Source organism: Danaus plexippus (genome assembly GCF_018135715.1).
Source record: "Danaus plexippus chromosome 3 unlocalized genomic scaffold, MEX_DaPlex mxdp_25, whole genome shotgun sequence".
NCBI lineage: Eukaryota > Metazoa > Arthropoda > Insecta > Lepidoptera > Nymphalidae > Danaus > Danaus plexippus.
The window spans coordinates 31,861-55,382 of NW_026869844.1; the positions used below are offsets into that span (position 1 = coordinate 31,861).

At 36.2% G+C, this 23,522-nt stretch overlaps 1 protein-coding gene across 4 annotated transcripts; it reads left to right on the top strand.

Moving 5' to 3' along the window:
• The first annotated feature begins 311 nt into the window (after window positions 1–311).
• On the top strand, window positions 312–23,409 carry LOC116766487 (E3 ubiquitin-protein ligase UBR5). Of its 4 annotated transcripts, none has more exons than XM_032656348.2 (50): window positions 312–575; window positions 4,902–5,251; window positions 5,336–5,493; window positions 5,582–5,805; window positions 6,233–6,408; window positions 6,693–6,883; window positions 6,961–7,105; window positions 7,184–7,319; window positions 7,413–7,573; window positions 7,674–7,816; window positions 7,922–8,084; window positions 8,162–8,544; window positions 8,709–8,882; window positions 9,141–9,329; window positions 9,604–9,715; window positions 9,799–9,906; window positions 9,983–10,130; window positions 10,242–10,385; window positions 10,572–10,797; window positions 10,881–10,946; window positions 11,029–11,201; window positions 11,504–11,694; window positions 11,844–11,992; window positions 12,390–12,556; window positions 12,666–12,911; window positions 13,241–13,471; window positions 13,732–13,910; window positions 14,063–14,285; window positions 14,504–14,682; window positions 14,858–15,041; window positions 15,149–15,303; window positions 15,413–15,615; window positions 15,772–15,937; window positions 16,480–16,629; window positions 16,846–16,964; window positions 17,216–17,343; window positions 17,422–17,552; window positions 17,663–17,745; window positions 17,904–18,031; window positions 18,140–18,362; window positions 18,527–18,715; window positions 18,812–18,945; window positions 19,884–20,016; window positions 20,374–20,481; window positions 20,562–20,724; window positions 20,912–21,098; window positions 21,288–21,494; window positions 21,592–21,739; window positions 21,818–22,048; window positions 22,121–23,409. In XM_032656348.2, exons 1-50 carry the CDS (start codon window positions 514–516, stop codon window positions 22,331–22,333), a joined length of 8,580 nt encoding a protein of 2,859 aa, XP_032512239.1. In that variant the 5' UTR covers window positions 312–513; the 3' UTR covers window positions 22,334–23,409. The 4 variants fall into 4 exon arrangements, with proteins under 4 accessions (XP_032512239.1, XP_032512274.1, XP_032512266.1 ...); XM_032656383.2 differs by having other exon boundaries at window positions 20,936–21,098; XM_032656375.2 differs by having other exon boundaries at window positions 14,084–14,285.
• The last annotated feature ends 113 nt before the right edge of the window (window positions 23,410–23,522 follow it).

The window sequence follows — 23,522 nt, forward strand, 5'->3', positions numbered from 1 at the left end:
AAAACATTTTCAAACATGCGAGTTTTTCCAAAAAAAAAAAAGTTACTTTTTGTCATTCTTAATATAATCAATAATTTAACTTATTGGCGAAGAAAGATTCTCTTACTTTTGGTTACGACCATATGTATTTATAAAAAATTATTAATGAAATATACAAATAATACTTATAATATTTATTATTTTTATTGACCTGATATTTAACTTCTATTCAACTTGGAAATATATATGTCCGTGGTTAGCTATTATCTGTGGATTGAAAAGCTTTTCATGAATACCAATTGCCAACATTTTAGACGTAGAAGCCATGTTGATATTTTCTTTCTTTTTTCGTCATGTACCGACTCACATGTATTTGAGAACGAAAAACGCTATTGAAGTTTGAGAGAATCTACAAGAAATATGGTGGTTAGAAAAGGATTTTAGATAGGAGTGTTCTTTTGTTCATACAGTTATTCGGTGGTTACAAATGTGAAAGTGATCTTTATATGAAAATTATATCAAGATCTCACAAAAATGTGTTCAATGCATTTTGTGGTTCATCCATTACCTGGTACCGAGGATCAATTGATAGATAGGTAAGCTGTTATTTAACTTTCTAGTCGACTCCATTACGTTGATCATATGTGATTTGATAAAAATACTTCCATTTTATAGTATTTTATGCCTATTCACTTCAGCGTATTTCAATAAGGGCCTAAATGAAATGAACATTCTGAAAACTGCTGCAACTTTTGCAGCTGAAAATTTTACTTGAATTAGGTGTCGAAGATATTATGTCTGCAAGCTTGCTTTCGGCTTGGATAATGGCGTAATGTATTCGAGTTGCTATTACGATGTCGGATTTTACAGGGAAATGTTTATTTTATGCATTCGATAAAACCTAAAAATAAAAATACCCTACCATTATAGGTCCTTTATTGTACTAGCTGGAAGCATTTATAGCTACAGTAATATTATCCATAATATTCATATTTAGAGATTCTGAGATAGTAGTTTATACAATTAACACAATAATAAAGAACAACCAATTTATATTTAATTGTAAGTAATCATTGAATGACAATATTTTAGGTTACATGCTCTTATTAAATTTAATGTAATGACACAGATGTTTTTTGTTTATTAAAAGTATTTTAATTAAGACACCTGAAAATAGAGGATAGATAAGAGGATGAGGGGATGGTGTAAAAAAATATATATTTTAGAATTTTATATAAAAATAATAATAGCTGTAAATATATGAATCAACATTGAGTAAAAGTGTCGGAAATTTTAAAGGCTTAAATGTTTGTTCTTTTGCATAGGGTTGTAGGTTTGTATTAAAGACCCACAGGTATTTTGAAAAAAATTGTGTTAGGTGTACATAATCACCCAAAATCATTCCACTGTTGGATTTAAGCGACACACACTCTTGTGCTCAGTTTTTGTCTCTTGTATCACAAATAAATTAAATTTCAAACATGTTTTTATGTATAAAATTACTTTAAATTTTTTTGTTTTTAAATAACAATGTGAAATATCTACACACCCCTTTACTGTTAGTGACAATATAGTTATAATGAAGTGAGGATTCTCACTACTCACTTCATTTCTTAAAATTATATATTTAATTTCCATGGTGTTATAAAATCAAGAGAATTGTGTTTTACATATGAGCTACTTAATTAAAAGGCAGAGGACTACATTTAAGGATTATATCACATTTTATTATGTAATATTCAATTATTATTTTATGATAAATCTTTAAAATTAATATTAAATTTAAAGATTGAATGTTATTTTATGTTTGAAATTTAAATTAAAATAATGAGAGAGAAAAAAGTATGAGAAACATTCACTCTGTTGCAATATACTTATGCAATGTAGATTATTATAAAAATATATTGATACATTTGTTATATTGGATCTTAATAACTATTGGCGAACATCTTCTTCAAGTGACTTCTATTGATCAAACAAAAATGGTTAACACTTACACTTTTTGAGAAAATTATATTTATCTAGAGAGGGTCAGATGTTATCAAAATTATCATTGTTTCACTTTATTTTGATTATAAATTTTATGAAGTTTTTAAAATTATGTATACCATCAAAAAAATTAACAAAAATTAATACAAAAGTAGGAGCCTAACAAGACCCAATATTATTATTGCATTAAAACTCAATAGAATGACTGTCAGATTTCAAATGTAATTAGTGTTAAATTTTTAATATTTTATAGATTTGAAAGCCTCTTTTAAAGTATTTTATAATGTAAAGGTATGTAAATTGTTTTTTTATCGTTTACTGTTAAAATTTGTGGCATACATATCTTCAGATTCTTTTTCCGTTTGCAATAAACATTAAGATCTTGTATGAATTATATGTGGGTTGTACTTTTTTTTTGCTGAGACAAAAATGTAAATTCAAGAATATTCTAATGCACACAGCAAAAGTGCAGTGTAAGTAGTAAGCAAGGTATTCAAAAAAAATAAAAAATAAGATAACAAAAAATGAAAAGGTCAAAATACAGTAGGTCATAGTTTAAGTTGACCTTGTTAGAAGGGGTTGCTGTCCATTGATAAATGTTATTAGCAGATGTAATATCAGAATTAAATGCTTATAAAGATATACTGACATTAAAATGTTGATACTATAATGAAATTAATTGAATTTAAGTAATATTTTATTAATTACTGAGTACATTAGTGACAATTTTGTTAATTATTATTATATGACATTACTGAGACAAATTAATATATAAACAATGTATTACTTTTTAATGTTTATATAATATTTAGAAGTTAATAATTTATTGTTGGCATAAATTATTATAATGATTACTGGGACAGTATAAATGGTAAAATTTTAAATTTTTCATATTAATTGAAGAGGATTTTTATTGTTCAATTATATTGAAGTTGTTTTCTGAAGCACCTTTTTTAAATGACTGTTGATAACATTGCAACAAAATAAATTAAAAAAGTAATAAAAAATACCAGAGTCAGATGAAGTCTTAACATTTAAGTTAATTGGTGTTTTATAAAAAGATATACATTTAATTATTATTTTAAAATGTCTGCATAAAAAATTTCTTTGTACATTTGATATTAACATCAAAATTTAAGATTGCTTTTACTTTGCCTTCAATGGCACCTAAGTATAACTTAGACATGTAATAAAATCAATCTTTTGGTTTTATCAAACAATAAATCTTTTTTTTTTTTGGAGAGAATAATGTCGAATGTCATGTCATTTATAAAAGGACTGACATATTACATATTAATACAGGTTTTTATTCATAGTAAACTCATCAATAATAAAATAATAAAGCTGATGAATCACAAATAATACATCAACCATATGAATGGTTGTAAATAACCATAATTATACAATTTTTAGTTCCAATAATTTAAAAAAGTTTATAGCAAGATGATCTAAAGTATAATCTGTGGTTTTAAAAAATATATTTATCATATTTGTTTACTTATATTGATACATACAAAATAAATTTATAACGTCCATGATACATTATAACCTATTTAATAATAATTAATATTTGATTCATCCTAAATTTATTATAATAATGGTCACAAAAAAGTAAACTCTTTATAATAAAGCAAAAAATCTTGATACCATTTCAAGGAATTTTATATTATAATTACGAAATTAAAAGTACAATATGATATAAATGATGTTTTTTATAAATATAAATTTGTACTCTATGTAGAAATCGTTCAGTTCAAATAGTTTCAATCAAGACACATTTATAATGAATGCTTGTAAATTTAGGTTCACTATTATAATTTTTTTTTTGTATTTTTGCCTGCATACCGATGTTGTCAAAGCAGTTGCAATGTGCGAGTTATCGATCGGTATGACGCCGTCATTCCTCGTAATAGATGTGGCTATTATATCTACAACATATGGGATAAAATTTTACAAATAGAGATACTAATATCATAGAATTTTATATTTCCTTTATTTAAAAAAAAAAAAAACTAGTGTTCTCATCAAGGAAAAATATTCTGAGAACAAATAGATATAACGTTACATGTTTTTACATGACAGTTTATGTGAGTGGTCTTATTTAAGATATATAAAAAATTGTTCCAAATAATGTACAGTTTTCTCTTTTAAAAGTTGAGGCAATTGTATGATTTTTTAAACACAGTTGCTATTATAGTTAGTATTTAGTTTTTTATGTTACAAAGATAGAATATGTCAGGACAAAACTCTAGTACTTATTACTTCAAAGCTAATTATAACATAACTCAAGCTCATATATTTGTATGTAAAATTGTAAGCATAAAATGCTAACTACTTAACGGACTTATTTTAAACGAGTTCTCATTATTTTTAGTACAGTTTCAGGCCTATATAGTCGTGTTTGAGATTAATCTTATTGTTAGTAAGACATACATACAATTTATTTCTCCGATTTTAATGATAAAACATATCAGATATCAACGAATTATATATTGTGTGATTAAAATGCATGTATTTCTTTATTCATCCCAAGATTTTGTTTGTTTTACATCAGTTTAAATATATAAAAATATTTTAACCAAAAATAACGTATATTGCTCGTTACGTTAATATAATTTATTTACTAAATTTATTATCACCTAAAACATGTAATATATTTTACATTGATTAATTTACTATTTAGTTCTTTTGAAAGACGTCCAGAAAATGACTTACGAAGAGAAAGTAATCATTTAAACCTTACATTGGTAATCGTAATATATACTTCGCAACTGTTCGGATGATTTATTATCTCATTAAAATAATGGAATTGCTTATTTCTTTTATTACCGGTAATCAAGATTTTCAAGTGTTTTAAAGTATTTTTGTTGAAACGGGTTCGACTCATTTATGAATTGATATTTAAATATTTTCACATAAAACGTTATTTTCAGACTTCGAGAGGTAGCTGAACGTTGGAACAGATATGGAACCGGAGCCGCGCCGTCTGCTCTTTCGTCTCTGCGAGGCGTCCGGGCTGTTGCTGCAGGACCGGCTCATATCGCTTGTTTGTTGGAAGATGGTTCCATTTGTCGAGCTGCCTTCTCCATTATTCCTGATAGATTGGATTTAAGCAAAGCGGATGCAAGTAAAAGTGGTGGGAATGGTGGTGGAGGGAGCGGTGGAGGCGGTACCAGCGGTGGGAAACAGGGAGGCAGTGGAGGAGGCTGCGGTTCGAGGCAACAGCCACGCACTCGAGCTAGAATTATGAGGAATTCTATTCGCGCTGCACCGAGTTCACAAGGTAATGTAAAAAAAAAAATTCAACGAAAATATTTTAAGAATCTAAAAAGTTTTAATTAATATTTCTCGTTAATTAATTCTGAAGGTTCCACGAGTAGGGCTACTGGTGTTATTATAGGAGCATCTGGGTCGAGTAGAGTTGTATCTACGGTCCCAGCCCCATTCGTTCCCGAAGATTTAGTTACTCAAGCTCAGGTTGTCCTCCAGGGGAAGAGCAGGAGCTTAATTATACGAGAACTACAGGTAGTTTTTTTCAATTTGGTTATTGGGCTCTATAAAAAAAAATTTTTAATTTCTGTACATTTTAGTAATCCTGTATTATGTCTTGTAGCGCACAAACCTGGATGTAAATCAGGCGGTGAACAATCTGCTGTCGAGAGATGACGAGGAGGGCGAGGAGCCCGAGGGTGGAGAGGGCGGAGACGGTTACGTCCCTGAGGATCTCATTTCACTCCTGGATGGAGGTTTCCACGCAACCCAGCAAGACCAGTCCGTCATCATAGACGCCGACGCCATGTTCTCCGAGGACATCTTCGGGTACGCGGCTGTCAGAAGGTATCCCGTCAAGCTACGCTCCTGGACCTCGTCTATCCCACCAGTAGAGTTAAAAGTAGACCTCTACCCAATTTACCACGCAACTCGCTTACGCAGTTTTAGTTCTGTCTTGTGATTGGGTGTTTTTAGTTCTTTTGGTGTTATTATAAAGTTTTTTTTTTATATTTGAGTCTGCATCATCATCATTTTCCTATAGATTATGAGCAAAATATACTTCATGTTTTTAACATTAAAACAATGGTAGCTGTTTGTTGACTTACAATTCAAATAAAGAAGATTCAATTAATAATTACATTGTTATAAACACGATAGCGTAATAGCTAAAGCATCTGAACCTAATAATTGCAAGTTAAGATACATAGACTATAATGATGATGATGCAGGTCTTTTACCTCATGTGAAGATATTTAAGAATTTTATTAAATAGTCGTAGCGGAGGTGGTGGTGGTAGTGGAGGTGGCCGTGCGGGCGCCAGTCGTGAGAGCAGCAGTTCCACACAGGAACGCCCCTCAGAATTCAGCCGCTGGCGTGAGAGGCAGTACTTCGGTCCACGAAGGTGGCTCGAGTCTGCATTGAGAGACACCTCGTGGGACAAAGAAGGAGGTATTTTATCAAAAAAAGTCTTATAATTAATATTTTCTTACACAATCGTAACTGTATTTTTAAATTAAATTAAACTTTAATTGATGATTTATTGTTTCTAGAAGCATTTAGCCCAGAAGATTTTGATGAGAAGCTGATGTTATATGTATCAGATACTTGCTTTTAAATTGTGTCTCTTCATATATCATATTTTACTCTAACAATCTAGAGGCACTAAAAAACCTACATATGCAATGGCCAAATGAAAAATATTAATGTGTATCGTATAATTCCTAAAATAATAGTTGAAAACAAGAAGAAAGATTCTGCCATGGCGGCATCGCCATTGTGGGTGTCTGAAGAATTGGAATATTGGGATAGCAGCATCCGGTTTACACACATCGCTGCCACATATAGTGAATTAATTGCGATCTCAACCCAAGGACAATTGCACCAATGGCGTTGGGCTGATGCGCATCCATACCAGCGTAACGATGTAAATATATCATAATATTATTAATTTTCTTGATATTTCCTCTATAAATTTATATTAAAATATATACCTCTATACAGGCCTCTGGAAGCATATACCACCCTCGTGGTAATTGGCTGGGTTTATCACCTGGTGAGAGAATAGTTAGCGTTAGTGCTGCCGGGATACGCGTGTCTATTCTCAGTGATGGTGGACGTATCGCTACATTTTTGGACGAATCGATAGGTGAATAAAATGAAAGTTTATATTATTCTGCAGTTGTGGCAATAATATTTTTTTCTAAATATAATATTTTATTTTCAGCACATGCCCCAGGAGCTGCTCGTCTAGAACATCAATTGCAGACATTTACTGAATTTGGATCTGATAGATCTGTATCGCTGCACGTTTGCTCATTGTACACTGTTGCAAGACTGGAATCTGGAACGCTATATTGGTGGTGCGCATCTTTTTATCTTTTTATCATCATATTAAAAATAAACATCAAACAATTCTTGGTTGCATTCATTGTATGATATATTTTTATTAAAAGGGGTGTCCTGCCATTGGGTCAACGCGCTCGTCTTTGGGAGAAACATCGAGCCCGATCTCGCAAACAACAACGTGGCCACTCATCTAATACACCCACTGATCTGCAAGCTGGCCAGAGTGTCACTATGAAAAATGCACCTATGTACCAACCTGGTGCCATCGGTTAGTATTGTTCCTATTTTGATACCAAATTTTTGTATAGAAAAGTATTAATTTTGTTTTACGATTACTTTTGTAATATTTTACGCTTTTATCTGTTAAGGTTTTAATATGTCAACGGGAGTGCCAAAAGTCGGAATACTACAAAACGCGGCCTGGAATTTATCCGACACTTGTCGTTTCAAGTTGCTTCCACCCCCACAACCTGATCGCTCTATTTCGGACAAAGACAAGAGAGATTTACAGGTATTGTGTCATTGGTTATATATTTTTTGTATTCTTTTCGCTCTCGAACTAAAAAAAGTCGAATCTTATACTTATTGATTCTGAACGATGACATTTTTATTTCAGAACCAATCACCGCTAACAGTGTCCTCAGTGAAGGCATCATCATCGAACAGTAGTAGCAAGGACGGCGGTAAAGATAGTAACAAAGACATGGCTGATCGCCTCGACATGCCGCCCCCGCCTAGTCCTGCATCATCTACGTGCAGCGATACTAGCACTTCTCACAGTTAATATCTTTTATATTCACATTATACAATACGTACTGTACGTAACGCAATCTCAAAATATTAAATTTAATTGCAGAACGGGCGAAACGCGTGACGGTACGCGGCGAAGAGGGATCTTCTAACGATGGCGCTAAACGTGACGAGGAAGAGTGGCCTCTCAAAGAAGTTGTGTTTTTGGAAGATGTCAAAAGTGTTCCGCTTGGCCGTGTGTTAAAAGTGGACGGGGCTTACGCAGCAGTCCGTTTTCCATCGGTCGGGAAAGACGGGAAAGAGATCGTGCCATCGACCTCTGACGATATGTTGACGGTACTACAGGATTGTAGATTGGTACGCAAGGATGACTTGGTGGCGGTGAAGTGGGGTGCCGGTGGCACCGCTGGACCGCGTGGACCCGACTGTCTGCAGAGATCCCCCAGGAAAATAACACTACCTCCAGATCTAAATGTTATAACTATCGCTGTGAGTTAACCTTTCTTAGCATCAGTATATGTTATGGATCATATATCATTTCTACTATTTGTCATGTTTCTTGTAAATCAATCAAACAATAGGCATGATTTTTTGTATTACTGTGGTCTTTGTTTGTAATATATAGTAAAATATAAACTGTCATTAACTTATAGGTCGATAATCGTGGAGTACACGCTGTGGTCCGACGTCCTGGTGGTGCCTTAGCGTATGCTGTGTATGCAGTGGGCACAACCCGCGCCCTCACAGATAGCACGTTCCCCACCGACCATACCGCTCTACTGGGTTACTCCAATGGTCAAGCTATACAGCTTACAACGGCAGCCGAGGTTTGTAGTCGATTGCTGCATTTTACTACGTACTGTTTGTCTAAAAAATTACGAGATCTAACGTTTCGTATGAATTTACTACTATGCTCTTATTGTATTCATGCTATAAAATCGAATTAAATATCCTCTACGGCTGCATTTTTACTTACCATCAGGTAGTTTAGGCGAGCACTATCTAATTAGTATTTAAAAAACTAAAACATCAATCTTCCAAATAGAATTGCAAAAGTATTATTAACTATTTTAAATTGTGAACAGGGAAGTGAACCGGTAGTGATGATGCTAGATGGCAACGGCGCTCTGTATCCCGTGTCCCGGGACTGCGTGGGCGCGGTCCGAGAGCCGCCGCCGTTGAACCTTCCCCCGGCACGAGCGCTCGCGGCACACGCGCTGCCGTTACAGCCGCATCACCCACACCACCCACACCATCCTGCGCTCAAGTCACAGGTACACTTAAAAACTGTACATGTAGAATATCATACTCAAATCATGTAACTACATTCTCGCTTCGCTTCGAACTTGGAATCATTTACGTTGTTTGCGTATAATGGCGATGTTTAGTTTCAATTCATTTATTAAAAAACTGTTTGTTAGTTTGCCATCAAGTTCTGTTTGTGATCTTTAATGATTTATATATAAGACGGTCTTTGTAAAACTTGGGTAAGTTTATAATTTAGATTAACATTTGTGTTGTGAGTAATGTTTATCTATTTTCACGCAGGTTGCATTAATAATCATGGTTCCTGAACCCCAAATAATGATGCCTCGCGTTTTACGCTGCGACCTAGACGGTCTCAGACAATTGCTGCATCAACTTGAATCTGATTCAAATAGTAAGTTTAAAATGAAAAAATCAATAATATTCAATATGATTTTGACATACAAATGTATAAAACCGTGATTATAATCCACACAGAACAACAAATTCTTTCAATCCTGCAAGAGCGCTGTGACGGTAATAGGAATATACTCCATGCGTGTGTACACATGTGCGCTCCAACATCTAATAAAGAACCCGACATTGGTAAGTAATCGACATAACAACTATTAGAACTATTCAAAGATAATATAAATATTGTTAAATATATATATATCTTCAGTGGACAATGCGTCGATGCCGAATGTGCCAGCTGGTACTGGTGGTAGTGGTGCCAGTGCTGAAGAAGCCGTACCAGCTCTCTCCTGGCCACCAGAAACATTCGAGGCTTCTGGAGATGAAGATAGCTTAATGGGCCTCACTAACAATGGGTAAATTAATTAATATTACCTAAAATACATATATTCAAATTTATTTCAAGTAAAATATTGAAAAGAATCATTTTTGATTATAAGTCCATTAAATATTGCATAATTATATAGAAAAATTACAAGTGGCAGTAACAATGGCGGCAGCTCAGTGAGTGCAGACCCCGCAGAACGTCGCGGTAACGCTCTAGCGGCGTTGAGGACACTGTGCGAAAGTTCAGTACTGCAACCATACCTGATGCAGCTGCTTACTGGCAAGTGAGTATAAGCCTAACATATAATATACTTACTTGATCAGAAATACGAAAAACTTGTGAGGCTGGATGTTGTACTAAACAACATATTCTCATGTTCATTGATGATTAAACAAATGTTTCAGCCCACGAAATCGATAGGTTATTTAAAGTAATCGATTAATAATATTATTTAACTTTCATTTAACAGGGATGGTATGGGACAAACGCCTCTGATGGCTGCGGTAGCGGAACGCGCGTACCGCGCCGCTCTAGTGATTCTCGATGCTATCAGAGCGTGTTCCGATTCTGACGAGACTCAGCGGTCGGCCGCCATCTTCCCTCCCAACGCACATCCCGACCACTCGCCCCTGTTAGTTCTGTGCTGTAACGACACCTGCAGCTTTACGTGGACGGGCCAGGATCACATCAACCAGGTGCTTGGAGATATTTATTATATTGAGTGTTTGGAGGCGTTGCTCGATCGATCGATAAGTAATACTGTCTTATAACCTTTCAGGATATATTTGAGTGCAAAACGTGCGGACTCACTGGATCATTGTGTTGTTGCACCGAATGTGCTAAGGTACACTTGAATTATAATTTTATTCTATCGATTCCGTACCTGTGTTACAAGAATTATATTTATATTTTGTTCCGTTCTAAAGGTGTGCCACAAGGGTCACGACTGTAAACTGAAACGCACTTCGCCTACGGCTTATTGTGACTGCTGGGAGAAATGTCGCTGTAAAGCATTACTGGGAGGCAACTGGGCCGCTCGGTGCGATCTCCTCGCTCGGCTTGCTAGAGATACACAACTCGCGACACACTTCAATTCTAGGTATAATTAAATATTTTTATTTCTCACTTTTTAATACCATGGTTAACACTAATTTCAATTAACACAATATATAGACTAACTTAAAAACTTTGAGCCAACGGCAAGCAAAATATTTTTATTATTAACTTTCTTCATCTAACTTTTTTATCATATTGTTGTTATTCTAATAACCAAATGTAATTTTAATACGAATTCATACTCGGTTGACAAAAATGGTACATATACATAACAATACATTACTTTCGAAATAGACAATTATAACCACTGACCTACGAATACTAAAAAAAAATTATATTCCACAGAGGCGAATCCATCTTACTGTTCCTAGTTCAAACGGTGGGTCGTCAGGCGGTGGAGCAGCGTCAGTTCCGCTCGGGCAGCGGTCGAGGTCGCGTCCCTCGCAAGCAACCGGGATCAGACGCGGAGGTGGACGTGCCGGACCACGACCTCGAACCACCGAGATTTGCGAGGCGTGCCCTCGTCCATTTATTAGGTATTTATAGCACTCACACTTTAGCATTTTAAAAATATTAATACTTATATCCCTGTAGCATATTTTTACTATCATATTAACATGTTCTACGTACTGATTTCGATTTATGTGTGTATGATGATTATTATATTATATATTACTATTTGTAGGAGACTGGCCTGCAGTTGAAGCCGCGATAATGTGCGGCTCGAACGGTTCCGAAGCTGACACTAGCGCAGGCACCCCCGTGCCACAACAATCTGGAACTACTCTCTTAGATAAATTTACACATGCACTGATCGTAAAGTGCACTAATGAGGTAAATTTTAATATACGTCAAGTAATAATATTAAAGAACACCTTCCGGGTGACATTTTTTTTCAGGGACTAAATGTTAGGTAAGCTTTATTGTGTAAGTGACAATATTTTTCTTTAATATACTTAAACTTAACTCATTATGCTGTACTCTTGTGATCTATAAAACTAATAGAATATGTTTTTTGACCTGTTTTTTTTAAGCTGTTTCTTTCTCGTATTAAGAAATGAGATACATGATTTTGTCTAGACTAATTTTAATAGTTTATATTTGATTTACTAACATATATGTAATTCATTTTTCATAAATTATAAGGATAATTTTCATAAATACTGAAATAAGAATTTCTAAACTTAAATCACTATAGATTTAACGATATTAAACAATTGATTTGTTACAGATGCTAGATACTCTATTACACACGTTGATCAGGGAACAACAAAACGACACAATCCCCGGCCGCGCTGAGCGTGCTCGTGAAGTGACCAGGCGATTTGTACGCTCCGTCGCTAGAATCTTTGTTATATTCAGTGTTGAAATGGCACCGGGAGCGGCTAAGAAGAAAGGGTAAATAAGATTTGGAACAAATCAATATATTTTATTAAAACGGAGAACAATGTCTTTAAATATATGTTATCTCATTGATACAGAATAAAAAATAAATATTTATTTTTAGTCCTTTATCGATTACATCGTCACTGGTGCGATGTCGACGTGTTTTTGGGGCGCTGGTGGCTCTCTCAGTGGAAGAGTTAGTAGAGGCCGCCGATGCACTCCTAGCTCCAGTGCGACTCGGTGTAGTCCGTCCGACTGCACCCTTCCCGCTAGCGACCACTTACGTAGACCTGGTAAACGGCAGTGAAGACCTATTTGGCGTCGAACCACTTTCTACAGGACATTCTCGAATAACACACTCTCGAAGGTAAATAAATATATGCAGCTGTAGCTGTTAATGTGTTGTTAATATATAACACACAAAAAATTATACAATGATAATAATCTATGTATGTGTAAGTAGCGAGTGCTTATATTGCTCTGTTTGTCTTATTTAGTTTCTAAATAAGTGTGGATCTGAAAGAAAATTAAGATTATATTTCTAAATAAATATCCCGTTCTTATAAATATTCTTATAGAAACAGCTATCGAAAAACTTTAACTTAAGTAATTTAACCTTAAAGACTGGTGTTTTATATTTACTCAATTATTTTTATACTAAATTTTTTGTGAATGAATATGAACCCGCTGTCGTAGGGAATCGAATGTGGCGGGTGGTCGCGGTGCCGTAGCTGGTGGCACGTCGATGGGGAGTTCCACATTAGTCCCTGATCGTTCCTCTACACCTGTGGCCACGGAATACCCGGATGACGTGGCAGGGGAGGCTCTGGGAGGTGATGATGACGCTTCGGAGACTGATGAGTCTAACATACCAGCCCCCGTGCCACCAACAGAGTCGCAACATCACGACGACCCCATGGGTGACAGGTAAGAACTGGTTTAAAAATTTACTCTTTTATTTAAATGAATGATCTAGAACTAATTTCGAATGATCATATTAGTTTAAATATGGAAGCGTGAATGATAATTTGATATGATTTATTAAATAAGTAAAATGCAAAATATTATATTATATAACCTTTAAATTTAAGAATGCTATTGCTCCTAATAAATAAATTTGAAAAAGATAGTTAATATAATAATAAGTGTAAAGACGATGTACTATTTATATAATCTTTATTAAACAGAGGACAAGAGCAGCATGTGGTGGTAGAAAACGGAACAGAACGAGCCGAAGGTGGTGAGAGCGAAAGTGAATTAGATTTGCTTGCGGAAGCGGAAACGGAGAGTGACTCAGACGATCAAGATAACGCTGAATCAGCACAGCGGAGTGTACAGACAGGAGCAACGCAAGGATCAGATGCCGGTAAGTTGAGAATCATTTGAGCATTTACAATCGTGAAGAAAAACCTCTTCATTTCCAGACTAAAAGGTTTTGTTCTTAATTAACATTACAAAATAGTCCTTAAATTGCACAAAGGAATATCAGGCGTAAAGCCTGATATGTTATTATTGAAGTTATCTGGTGCACTGCAACAGGCATAGCATCGCTATTGCTGTATCCAGAAGACGAGAGCGGTGACTCCACGCAGCCCGAGGACGAGGACTCCGAGGCCGGTGAGACTGACGAACAAGATGCGGAGGCAGAGCTGCCACTACATGATGGAGAACCGCTAGAACGTCGCTCCGCACCCCCGTCCAGACCCAACCTGGCGCCTCATTCGATGCAATGGGCTATACGGTACGCACTCCCAAACAAATATTTTATCACTGTTCAGATCGCTTAAATCATAAAACCAGTTTTTAACCAACTGCCTTATTTTTTATTCCAAAGTAAACAAATAAAAAAGCATATAAAATAATAAAAATGAAGTGTTATTGAATAGTCAAGTCTTATCTACAATTAAAATCTCCCATTATTATCTCACGATATGTAACTAAAGAGATTTGATGTTTTAGTTCTCGTGAGACATCCCGCGGCACTACAAGTAGCACGAGCGGCGTGCGCTTGACCGGTCGCTCGTCCCTCGTGTTCATAGACCCGACTTCACTTGGACGTTCCACGGCAGCGGCGGCCGCGGGGGCGCACGACCCGCACTCCACCTCCACCACTGCGTCTTTCCTTGCACGTGCTTTCGGTAAGTAGGATCCTTCACATTCTAATATGGTACTTGAATTCATACATGGAACGGTATTTTAAATCGATATAATTTATTATACTGGGATAACCAGTTAGATAAATTAAATCTACCACAAGTTATTACTGCTGCTCGGACTTTTTATTTATAATTTTAAACTATTTCCGGTTCACAGGCATTGTTATTCGACAAATAGCTGATTTACTCTGGGAATACGAGCGTGTAACACTGCCATTGCCGCGTATGTTGCCACTCGCTTATAGAGAAGCACTTCGCTTGCAATGTTATCTCGAACGCCAGCTTAAACAAACTTGGGATTGGCTAGTCACGGTCATGGACGCTACAGAAGCACAATTGAGGTAATAATTCGTTTTTGAAATTTATCATCTGATATATAGTTATTACAAGTTACTTATATAAGTGATAACAAGAGACTTGAAAGTAAATTGAAAATTGTATTAAACAGATTTGGAGCTTCGTTAACTTCAAACAATGCGAGCACTTCAAACAGTGATAACCGTTCGTCAGCGCCCGTTGCCAGGCGCACACCCTCATTCCCTTCACCAGCGACGAGGATTATTGGTTTTTCTGAAGCTCCACCACGCAGAGATCGGGAGCAAGGTGAAATTTCTACAACAGCTTTCTACTTTGCCTTACTAATCTATCTATCTATCATATTTTTTCATTTAACCATATACAAATGTAACGTTTTTATAAATAATTCACTTAGGTGTAGAAGCTGGAAGTGCTCGCCGAGAATTCCTCGCATACTGCCTATCTTTGCTGCGCGCCCACAGCGCCGAACATGCAGAACAACTGCCTGTGCTAGATGTGGCCGCATTGAAGCACGTGGCATACGTACTAGACGCTTTGGTGTACTACATGAGGGCAGCGCAACCACAACCACATCACCACCAACATTTATGGACATCGGTAAAACTATGATGATCACTCGCATGTTAATATGGAATTATTTTCACTACATTCAAAAGTACTATTTTACTATACCTTTATTTTGAAAAAACGACGTAGTTCAATATATAAATGTCAAATATATATATAAAATTTCTTAAAAAATGTATTATTCAGGATGAAAATGAGAATGAGGAAGGCGAAGAGGAGATGGTGGTGGGCGGTAGCGCGGCCGCCGAGTCGGACGGTGAGGGTGACGGTGCTCGCGGACGGGCGCACGCTTTCTTCCAGCGCTCAGATTCAACGCTATGTCTCGGCTGCCCGCCGCCCGATCCGTTTAACAGTGAGTCTATTATATATTGATTAATAGACATTTATTTACCCTAAAACCTCCACTCTATAATAGCTTTATAAACTTTCACTCTACAATAGCTGTACTAAACTGTATAGAATTATACATGGGTATATAATTTTTAAATATACGTCGACGATACGACAGTTAACAAAGAAAGAATGATTAACTCATACTCCAGCGAAATAATAATATTAATATTATAAAAATTATGTAACAATAAACAGGACGAATAACAATGTTATACATATGAGAAATAATTAATTATTAATATAAGAACTTGCCTAAACTATAGCCTAGTAAATATATCGTTATGAATACATAAATAATTCCTATTCAAATAACTAAAAATACTATATAGTCATGAAGTTCTAGATTTAAATGTTTCATAATGGCCTTTTGTATATATAGCAAGGCTAATTAGGTTAATTTGAAGGTATTTTTTCAATGCATGTTAGTTGTTATTATAAAGAAATGCCAGAAAGTAAGTTGTAAATAATCTCAGAAACCTTATGCAACTCTTTTTTTTTTAGTGACAATGCAAGACGCGCTGCCTCTGGCCGATCAACCGCAACTACTGCAACCTAATGCTCGTCGAGAGGAGTTGTTCGGAATGCCACGTCAACCAGTCACCGTGCCCACCACCGGAGAGGGACCTCCTGGTATTAACAATCCGTTAGAAGGTATGTGTACAAATTAACGGCTATATGAATAAAACTTCTATTCATGTAATATTATCTGATTTAATGTAGAAGTTTGGCTATAAGTTATAAATTATCACATTAAGACTGGGTTTAATGTGCAGTTTCATAGAATCATTGTTCAATATCTATATATCGTGTTTCTATGTACTTAAACGAATGCTTTTGGATAACTTACGTATATAATATCGTATCCAGTGGTTCCTCGGCGACTAGGACTCTCAAGCCGAGGCACGGAGCGCGGCTGGTCACCGCCCGCCCGCCCCGCGTCCGCTCCGCCAACACACAACCACACCCTGACTAGAGATGAACCACAGGTAAAGAATCTTATTACAGCCTCAGACTCGAATCTATCATATACTGGTCTTAGATGTTACTATTGGGTGCTTTAGGGTGATTATTGAAGTAGCACTAGGTTTTTTTATGTTATAAACAACGAGTCGATGTTGCATAAAAATTCAAAAATTATGATAGTTAATAAAGAGGACAAGAAAGACAACAATATGCAATATAAAATTGAGAAGAAAAAAGAACTGTGAAAACATAAGTATATTACTGTTTTGTATAGGATCTTTCCTGCGCCAAAGACACAGTGACGAAAATGGAAATTGACACGGATGGAGAATACTTATCAGACTCTGATTCTAATGAAGCAAGACAACAAGACAGACAGATTCCTAGAAAGAAACATCACAGGTAATGATCAATCTTAATCATCTGACTTCTTATATATTTATGTTGATTTTTCTAATTTATGATTGCTTCTAATCCTAGACATCCACATGCCACCACAATGAATAGCCATCAAGAAACGAACGCCAGTACTTCAGAGTTCCACACGTTAGTTGACACCGCCTGCTCTATCATCGAGGCACCACACCAACAGAATGTGTCCTCTATGCCTGGTAAAGATCTGATACAGCCTGAAAAATCCTGTATCAACATTTTAAAACATTCATTCCTGTGCCAGCGGATATCAATTTATCTAACGTTATACCTTATCCAAATTTTCCAGGGCCAAGTGGCTCAGGCGCAATGTCGCTAGAACCACGGGCATCGTCCTCACGAAGCCCCGGCAAGAGCGTTATTGTACGTGCTGTAAGTCATTTCAATTATTTGAGAAATGTTGACAATAAACATATTTACATATTTTGATGTTAGTCATATTTTACATTTTGTTCATAAAATTTTCATGTTATGTATATATAAAAATCAATAGTAATAAGATAAACTTAATTAATTCTTCTATGTTATAGGGTGAATTACTTAGTGCGGCTGATCCTCTAGAGTCTCAAGAAATATCGGCTCATGTAACAGTTGAAACGACTGGCTTGCCGTCCGCGACTCTGCTGCCACCTCAAGTTCTCAATGCCCCCGCTCAACCGTATGTCTCTCTATTTCTAATATTTCTCAGATAAACATTAATTAATTAATATATTTACCAATATTTATAAATAAAAAATATTTATACCTTTATATTGTTATTTTACAGTCGGGCTTGTCCATCGCTGGGCGCGTCGGTTTCCCACGATTTGTTGCTGGGTCGCTGGCGTCTATCTCTTGACTTATTTGGACGTGTATTCACTGAGGACGTGGGCTTAGAACCAGGCTCTGTAGTCGCGGAGCTAGGTGGATTCCCTGTTAAGGAAGTCAAATTCCGTCGTGACATGGAGAAATTAAGGAATTCCCAACAAAAAGATTTGACCCTACATAAGGTAAATATAACTTAAGAAAAAACATACTTATAACAATCTTATCCCACTTGATGAACTGAGTTATCGAACGATTAATAAGTAACAAAACACCTCACAATTCTACGACAAAGTGACACTCATGTAAAGAAAACATTATATTAACAAACAATTGTTTTTTCTATCAGATGGAACGTGACCGCGCTAAACTATTGCAACAAACATTTGCTGAGCTTAATAGCGCTTTTGCTGGCCACAACCGTCGCGCGCACAGCGCTCAGCCACCGCTGGCTGTCAACCGTGTGAAGGTGACCTTCAGAGATGAACCCGGCGAGGGCAGCGGAGTCGCCCGATCATTTTACACCAGCGTTGCGGAGGTAATTATTTCAATACATTCCGGCTCAATCATATCAACTACAAACAAAATCACATAAACTCTGTGTAATTCTGTTCTATGTTTATACCTTTTACAGGCTTTATTAGCAAATGAAAAACTGCCGCCTTTGGAGTCGACTACTGGTAGCGGCAGCAATAGTAGCACTACCAACGGTACTCTCGGATCTTCTGGCACGGCTGTTAGCGGCGCTAGTAGTAACAGTGGCACAAGGTAAAACTGAAACCTCAATCATAAATCAAATTCATAGGTCTATTATTTAACTTCATATTTGTTATAGTTTGACTAAGTTACTTATAGGACAAAATCCCAGGGCCAAAAACCTCTTTTATTTTCTGATGCACATAACATATATAATAGGTTATTATTAGTCCGTACAATAAACGTATACATATCTACTAGCTTATACCGACGGCCAATTCTAAGGTGCAAGGTGCTACAGGTAAGTAACAATTGTACGCACTTTGCTTATAGTCTGAGATCTGATTTTTACGTACTTTGTGGGAAATATTCTAATTTTTTTTTAATGTGAAATGTGGCTAACGAGCAGATGGCCTACTTGGTGGGCAGTAGCCACCGTCGCCCATAGATATCCGCAACATCTCTGTTGGAATGTTTTTTAGGAATAGGGAGAAGTGGGAAAAAGGAAATTACAGGAAAAGGTGGGAATAGGGAAAGGGCAACCGGCTCTCTCATTCATCGGACGAAACACAGTCATTGAAGGCTACTTCACGCCTATCTTCTGTGAGAGAGTGGTACTTCCCCGGTCGAGCCACCCTACGTCGAACGTGTAGTGTAGTTACATGACTACAGCTAGGCTCTACCACCTATAAAATGTATTAATGCAGCCACCAATACTAACCTATGATATATGTTTTATCCATTAGAAAATTAGTAGGGCCTGGGGTCTTAGGATCTTAGATAATTATTATACATAAGTATTATCTATAAGTTTTTAAAATTTTGCACACTTTTCTCGTCAAGCCTTAAAAATTTTTTAATCAGTTATGAACCAAAATTTTGTTTATGGTAATCACACACAGAAAAATGGTTATTTACACCCAGATAATTTTAAATGATCATTGTTACGAGTTGAATCAGAAGATAGAATCGCTAAAGTTGGTTTAATAATTATAATTGTTGTAACATAGCCGCAGCGGAGCCGGGCGAGCTCGCGCTAAGGACAACGCCCGCCGCGCTCCGGGCCGACCCGCACCGCGACCTCCCGCCGCCCGGGAGCCGCGACGAGTGCTCAGCGTGGACGCCCGACCATACTCACCGCAAGTATGTATATATGGCTGACATACATGTATTCAATATTTATATGTATATATTACAAACTTTTGAGATTGATCTAGTTCAGCCTTTCCAAAAGGGAGTGATATCGCCCCTTGTGGGCGGTGCAGGCCTAAAAAGGGGCAGTAAGAGACCCAGAAAAAAATTCCTGGCGTTGTGTAGAGGCCTGGGGCCTGAGGGGTAATTGATAATTCCATTGAACTCGAATAAGTTGCAGTTGTTTTCAGTAAATGAGAAAATGAGAGCGCTAAAAAATAATTTATTCACAAAATTTACATTAGACAAAAGTTTTTTAACCCCTGATCTATAAACCATGACTTTATTAAAAATATATGGAAATTACAGGCTGCTCCTGGAACTGAAGGCGCTGGATACAGCGGAGATCGACCTGGAGGACATAACGAACATCTTACGTTACATCAAGCTCAACTCGGTGAACGGCTTTACCCCAAAGTACGACCTTAATCTAAATTGTGATTTTTTCAATACTAGACACTTTTTCCACAATATAATAATTGACAATCGATCTTCAGGTTCATTCCTTACACCCAACTTTCGCTGGCAAGATCACTGGTATGTTGCTGGAACTGACGCCAGCTCAGCTGCTCGTCCTCCTGGCAAGCGAAGACGCACTGCGGCAGAAAGTACGAGAGGCTATGGATCTCATAGTACTACATCCATCAGAAGCTATACTAGGTAATTAAATCACTTGTATATCTCGATTTTATTTTGCGAAATTCTTTTTTTCGGCTTTTTATTTCATAATCAGGGATCGAAATTATACTAAACTCGAATGAAGCTTGCATAACATAAATATATGACAGAGAAAACTTGATAAACATTTCGATCCCTGGTTAACATTAAAATGGTTGTCTTCACATAGATCTGGACGTGTTCTCGCTCTCAGAGCGCGGTGGGGGCGCGGGCGCGGGGGCGGCGGCCGTCGCGACCACGGCGGCCTCCGACGACGCCGCCCCACTGTTCTACTCACCCGGCAAGCGAGGGTACTACTCGCCGAGACAGGGCCGCGCCACGCTTGAACGGATCAACGCCTTCAGAAATGTTGGCAGGTTGGCATGAATATCCCATATTATAGTACTAGTTTTCTGTTATGTTAAAGTAGTAGTCTTTATTTTTAAATATTTGTATTTCGAATTTATTATCTGTTAAATTTAGAAATTTTCGATGGTTTTAAATATTTTAATGATATTCATTATCTCTTTTATTTTTGTATATAATTTTTGTAAATTTTTTTTCAGGATTATCGGTTTATGCTTGTTACAAAATGAACTCTGCCCGATGTTTTTAAATCGTCACGTGTTGAAGTACATACTGGGTAGACCCGTCAGATTTCACGATTTGGCATTCTTCGATCCCGTCGTCTACGAGAGCCTCCGTCAGCTGGTCGTCGATGCTGAAACTGGCGACTCGCATTCACTGTTTGCAGCTCTTGATCTCAACTTTAGGTATATTACTAACAATATAGTGCCTATTTTAAAACACAATATTGTTTGTTTAATTTATATGGGTACTTCTACACCACTACTGTAATTCCATTTACAGTTTGGAAATGTGTGAAGAAGAAGGTGGTGGCTGCGTTGAACTGGTGCCTGGCGGTCGGGAAATTGAAGTTACAGCTCTCAATGTGTATGACTATGTACGAAAATACGCCCAACACCGCATGCTGTTATCACAAGAAAAAGCTCTTGAGGTATGTTTTATTGATTACGTTTCTTTTAAAGCTGACACATACGGCATTCATGTCTATAACTTCACATTTCCCTTACAGGCAATGCGTGTTGGTGTACTAGATGTGCTTCCTGAATCTGCCGTAGAAGGCTTAACGGCTGAAGATTTACGACTTCTATTAAACGGTGTAGGAGATATAAATGTGACGGCACTAGTATCATACACGAGCTTCAACGATGAAAGCGGGGAACCTCCGGAACGACTAGCGCGTTTTAAGCGGTGGCTGTGGGCTATCGTTGATAAGATGACACATTTAGAAAGACAAGATTTAGTAAGTCTTCAATGATGCTTGGTATTTTTAAAAGTTATTGGTACTTAAATATAATGATTTTTATATTCAAAGGTATATTTCTGGACCGGGTCCCCAGCGCTTCCAGCGTCCGAAGAAGGTTTCCAGCCCATGCCGTCTGTGACCATAAGACCAGCAGACGACGCTCATCTCCCCACCGCTAATACCTGCATCTCTCGACTCTACATACCTTTGTACTCCTCGCGACATGTTCTCAAACATAAATTATTACTTGCTATCAAAACTAAAAACTTTGGCTTCGTGTAAATGTTTATTTGTAATTTCGTTATGATTCGTTTAACGTTCGGTCCCGTGAGACTGCTGTTGTATTCTATCCCTGTTGGTTTTATGATACTATACATTTGTATTTATAGAGCGCCATAGACCTACGTCAAATGTTAGCACTACTAGTACATACATAATAGTATGATTTGTATATCTTTGACAAATATGACTGAAAATTATATGACTGGGGTTATTTGACTCTTATTATATTTATGAAACAATTATTGTCCACTTTCTAAATTAGGCCTCCATTTATTGGACAGCACAAGTGCATAGTCAACTAATGAAATAAATAGACTTGTTAAGACATTTACATAATTATAGAATTAACTAGGACTTAAAATTGTTTCAGTTTTATGATATAACCTCATGTGGACTAATGTGTCGCGCCCATACTACAGTGTTTTTAAAATTAGCTTGTTTAGTCAAATTGTGACTAACATATTATATCGATGTGAGATAAGAAATCGTCATTATATTTACTTTATAAATGTTTTTGGCAATAGCTAATGGTATTGTTTTCTTTTTTCTGAAGTAAATTTCTTTACAGATCTTTAATCTTTTGTTTGAATACAAACTAAGTAACTGCATTTCTCTCCTTTTATTTATATTGCCTATAAGAATGAGTAAAGGTCTTCTCTCGCAAGCTTGATGAGTATATGTCTTGGTATTATTGCAATAAAAGTGTTTTTTTTTTTAATATTTAGTCATTTATATGATGCTTTCAGTTTATCTGTCATCAATCAAAAGTTATTTTAAATGACTTCAGTATTTTAATATATATATGTAGCCACCTGGTTAGTTCGTAATGTCAAATATTTTAATTACATTTGTGATTGTACTACGACATATACAAGAAATATATAAAATCATAGACACTAAGATCTTGATTTGTTACGGGAATATTAGGCAGTGGTGATTGATTCCATTTATAGTGGACTTTGTGATAAAGGAGGAAATGTTATGCCTCTATCTCTAAATTTAAGATTCTAATTAGATTTCCCTTTGATTAGTTGTATTTAATAAGGTTCATAATAAATATTTCTCAAAACGCTTAATTAATCATCTTTTATTTTATCTATACTTTTAACAATTATTTTTAACTACTTATAAATTATTGTTCAGACCAAAAACAAATGAGGATGCAACAAATAAAGTTATTGCTTTTTAA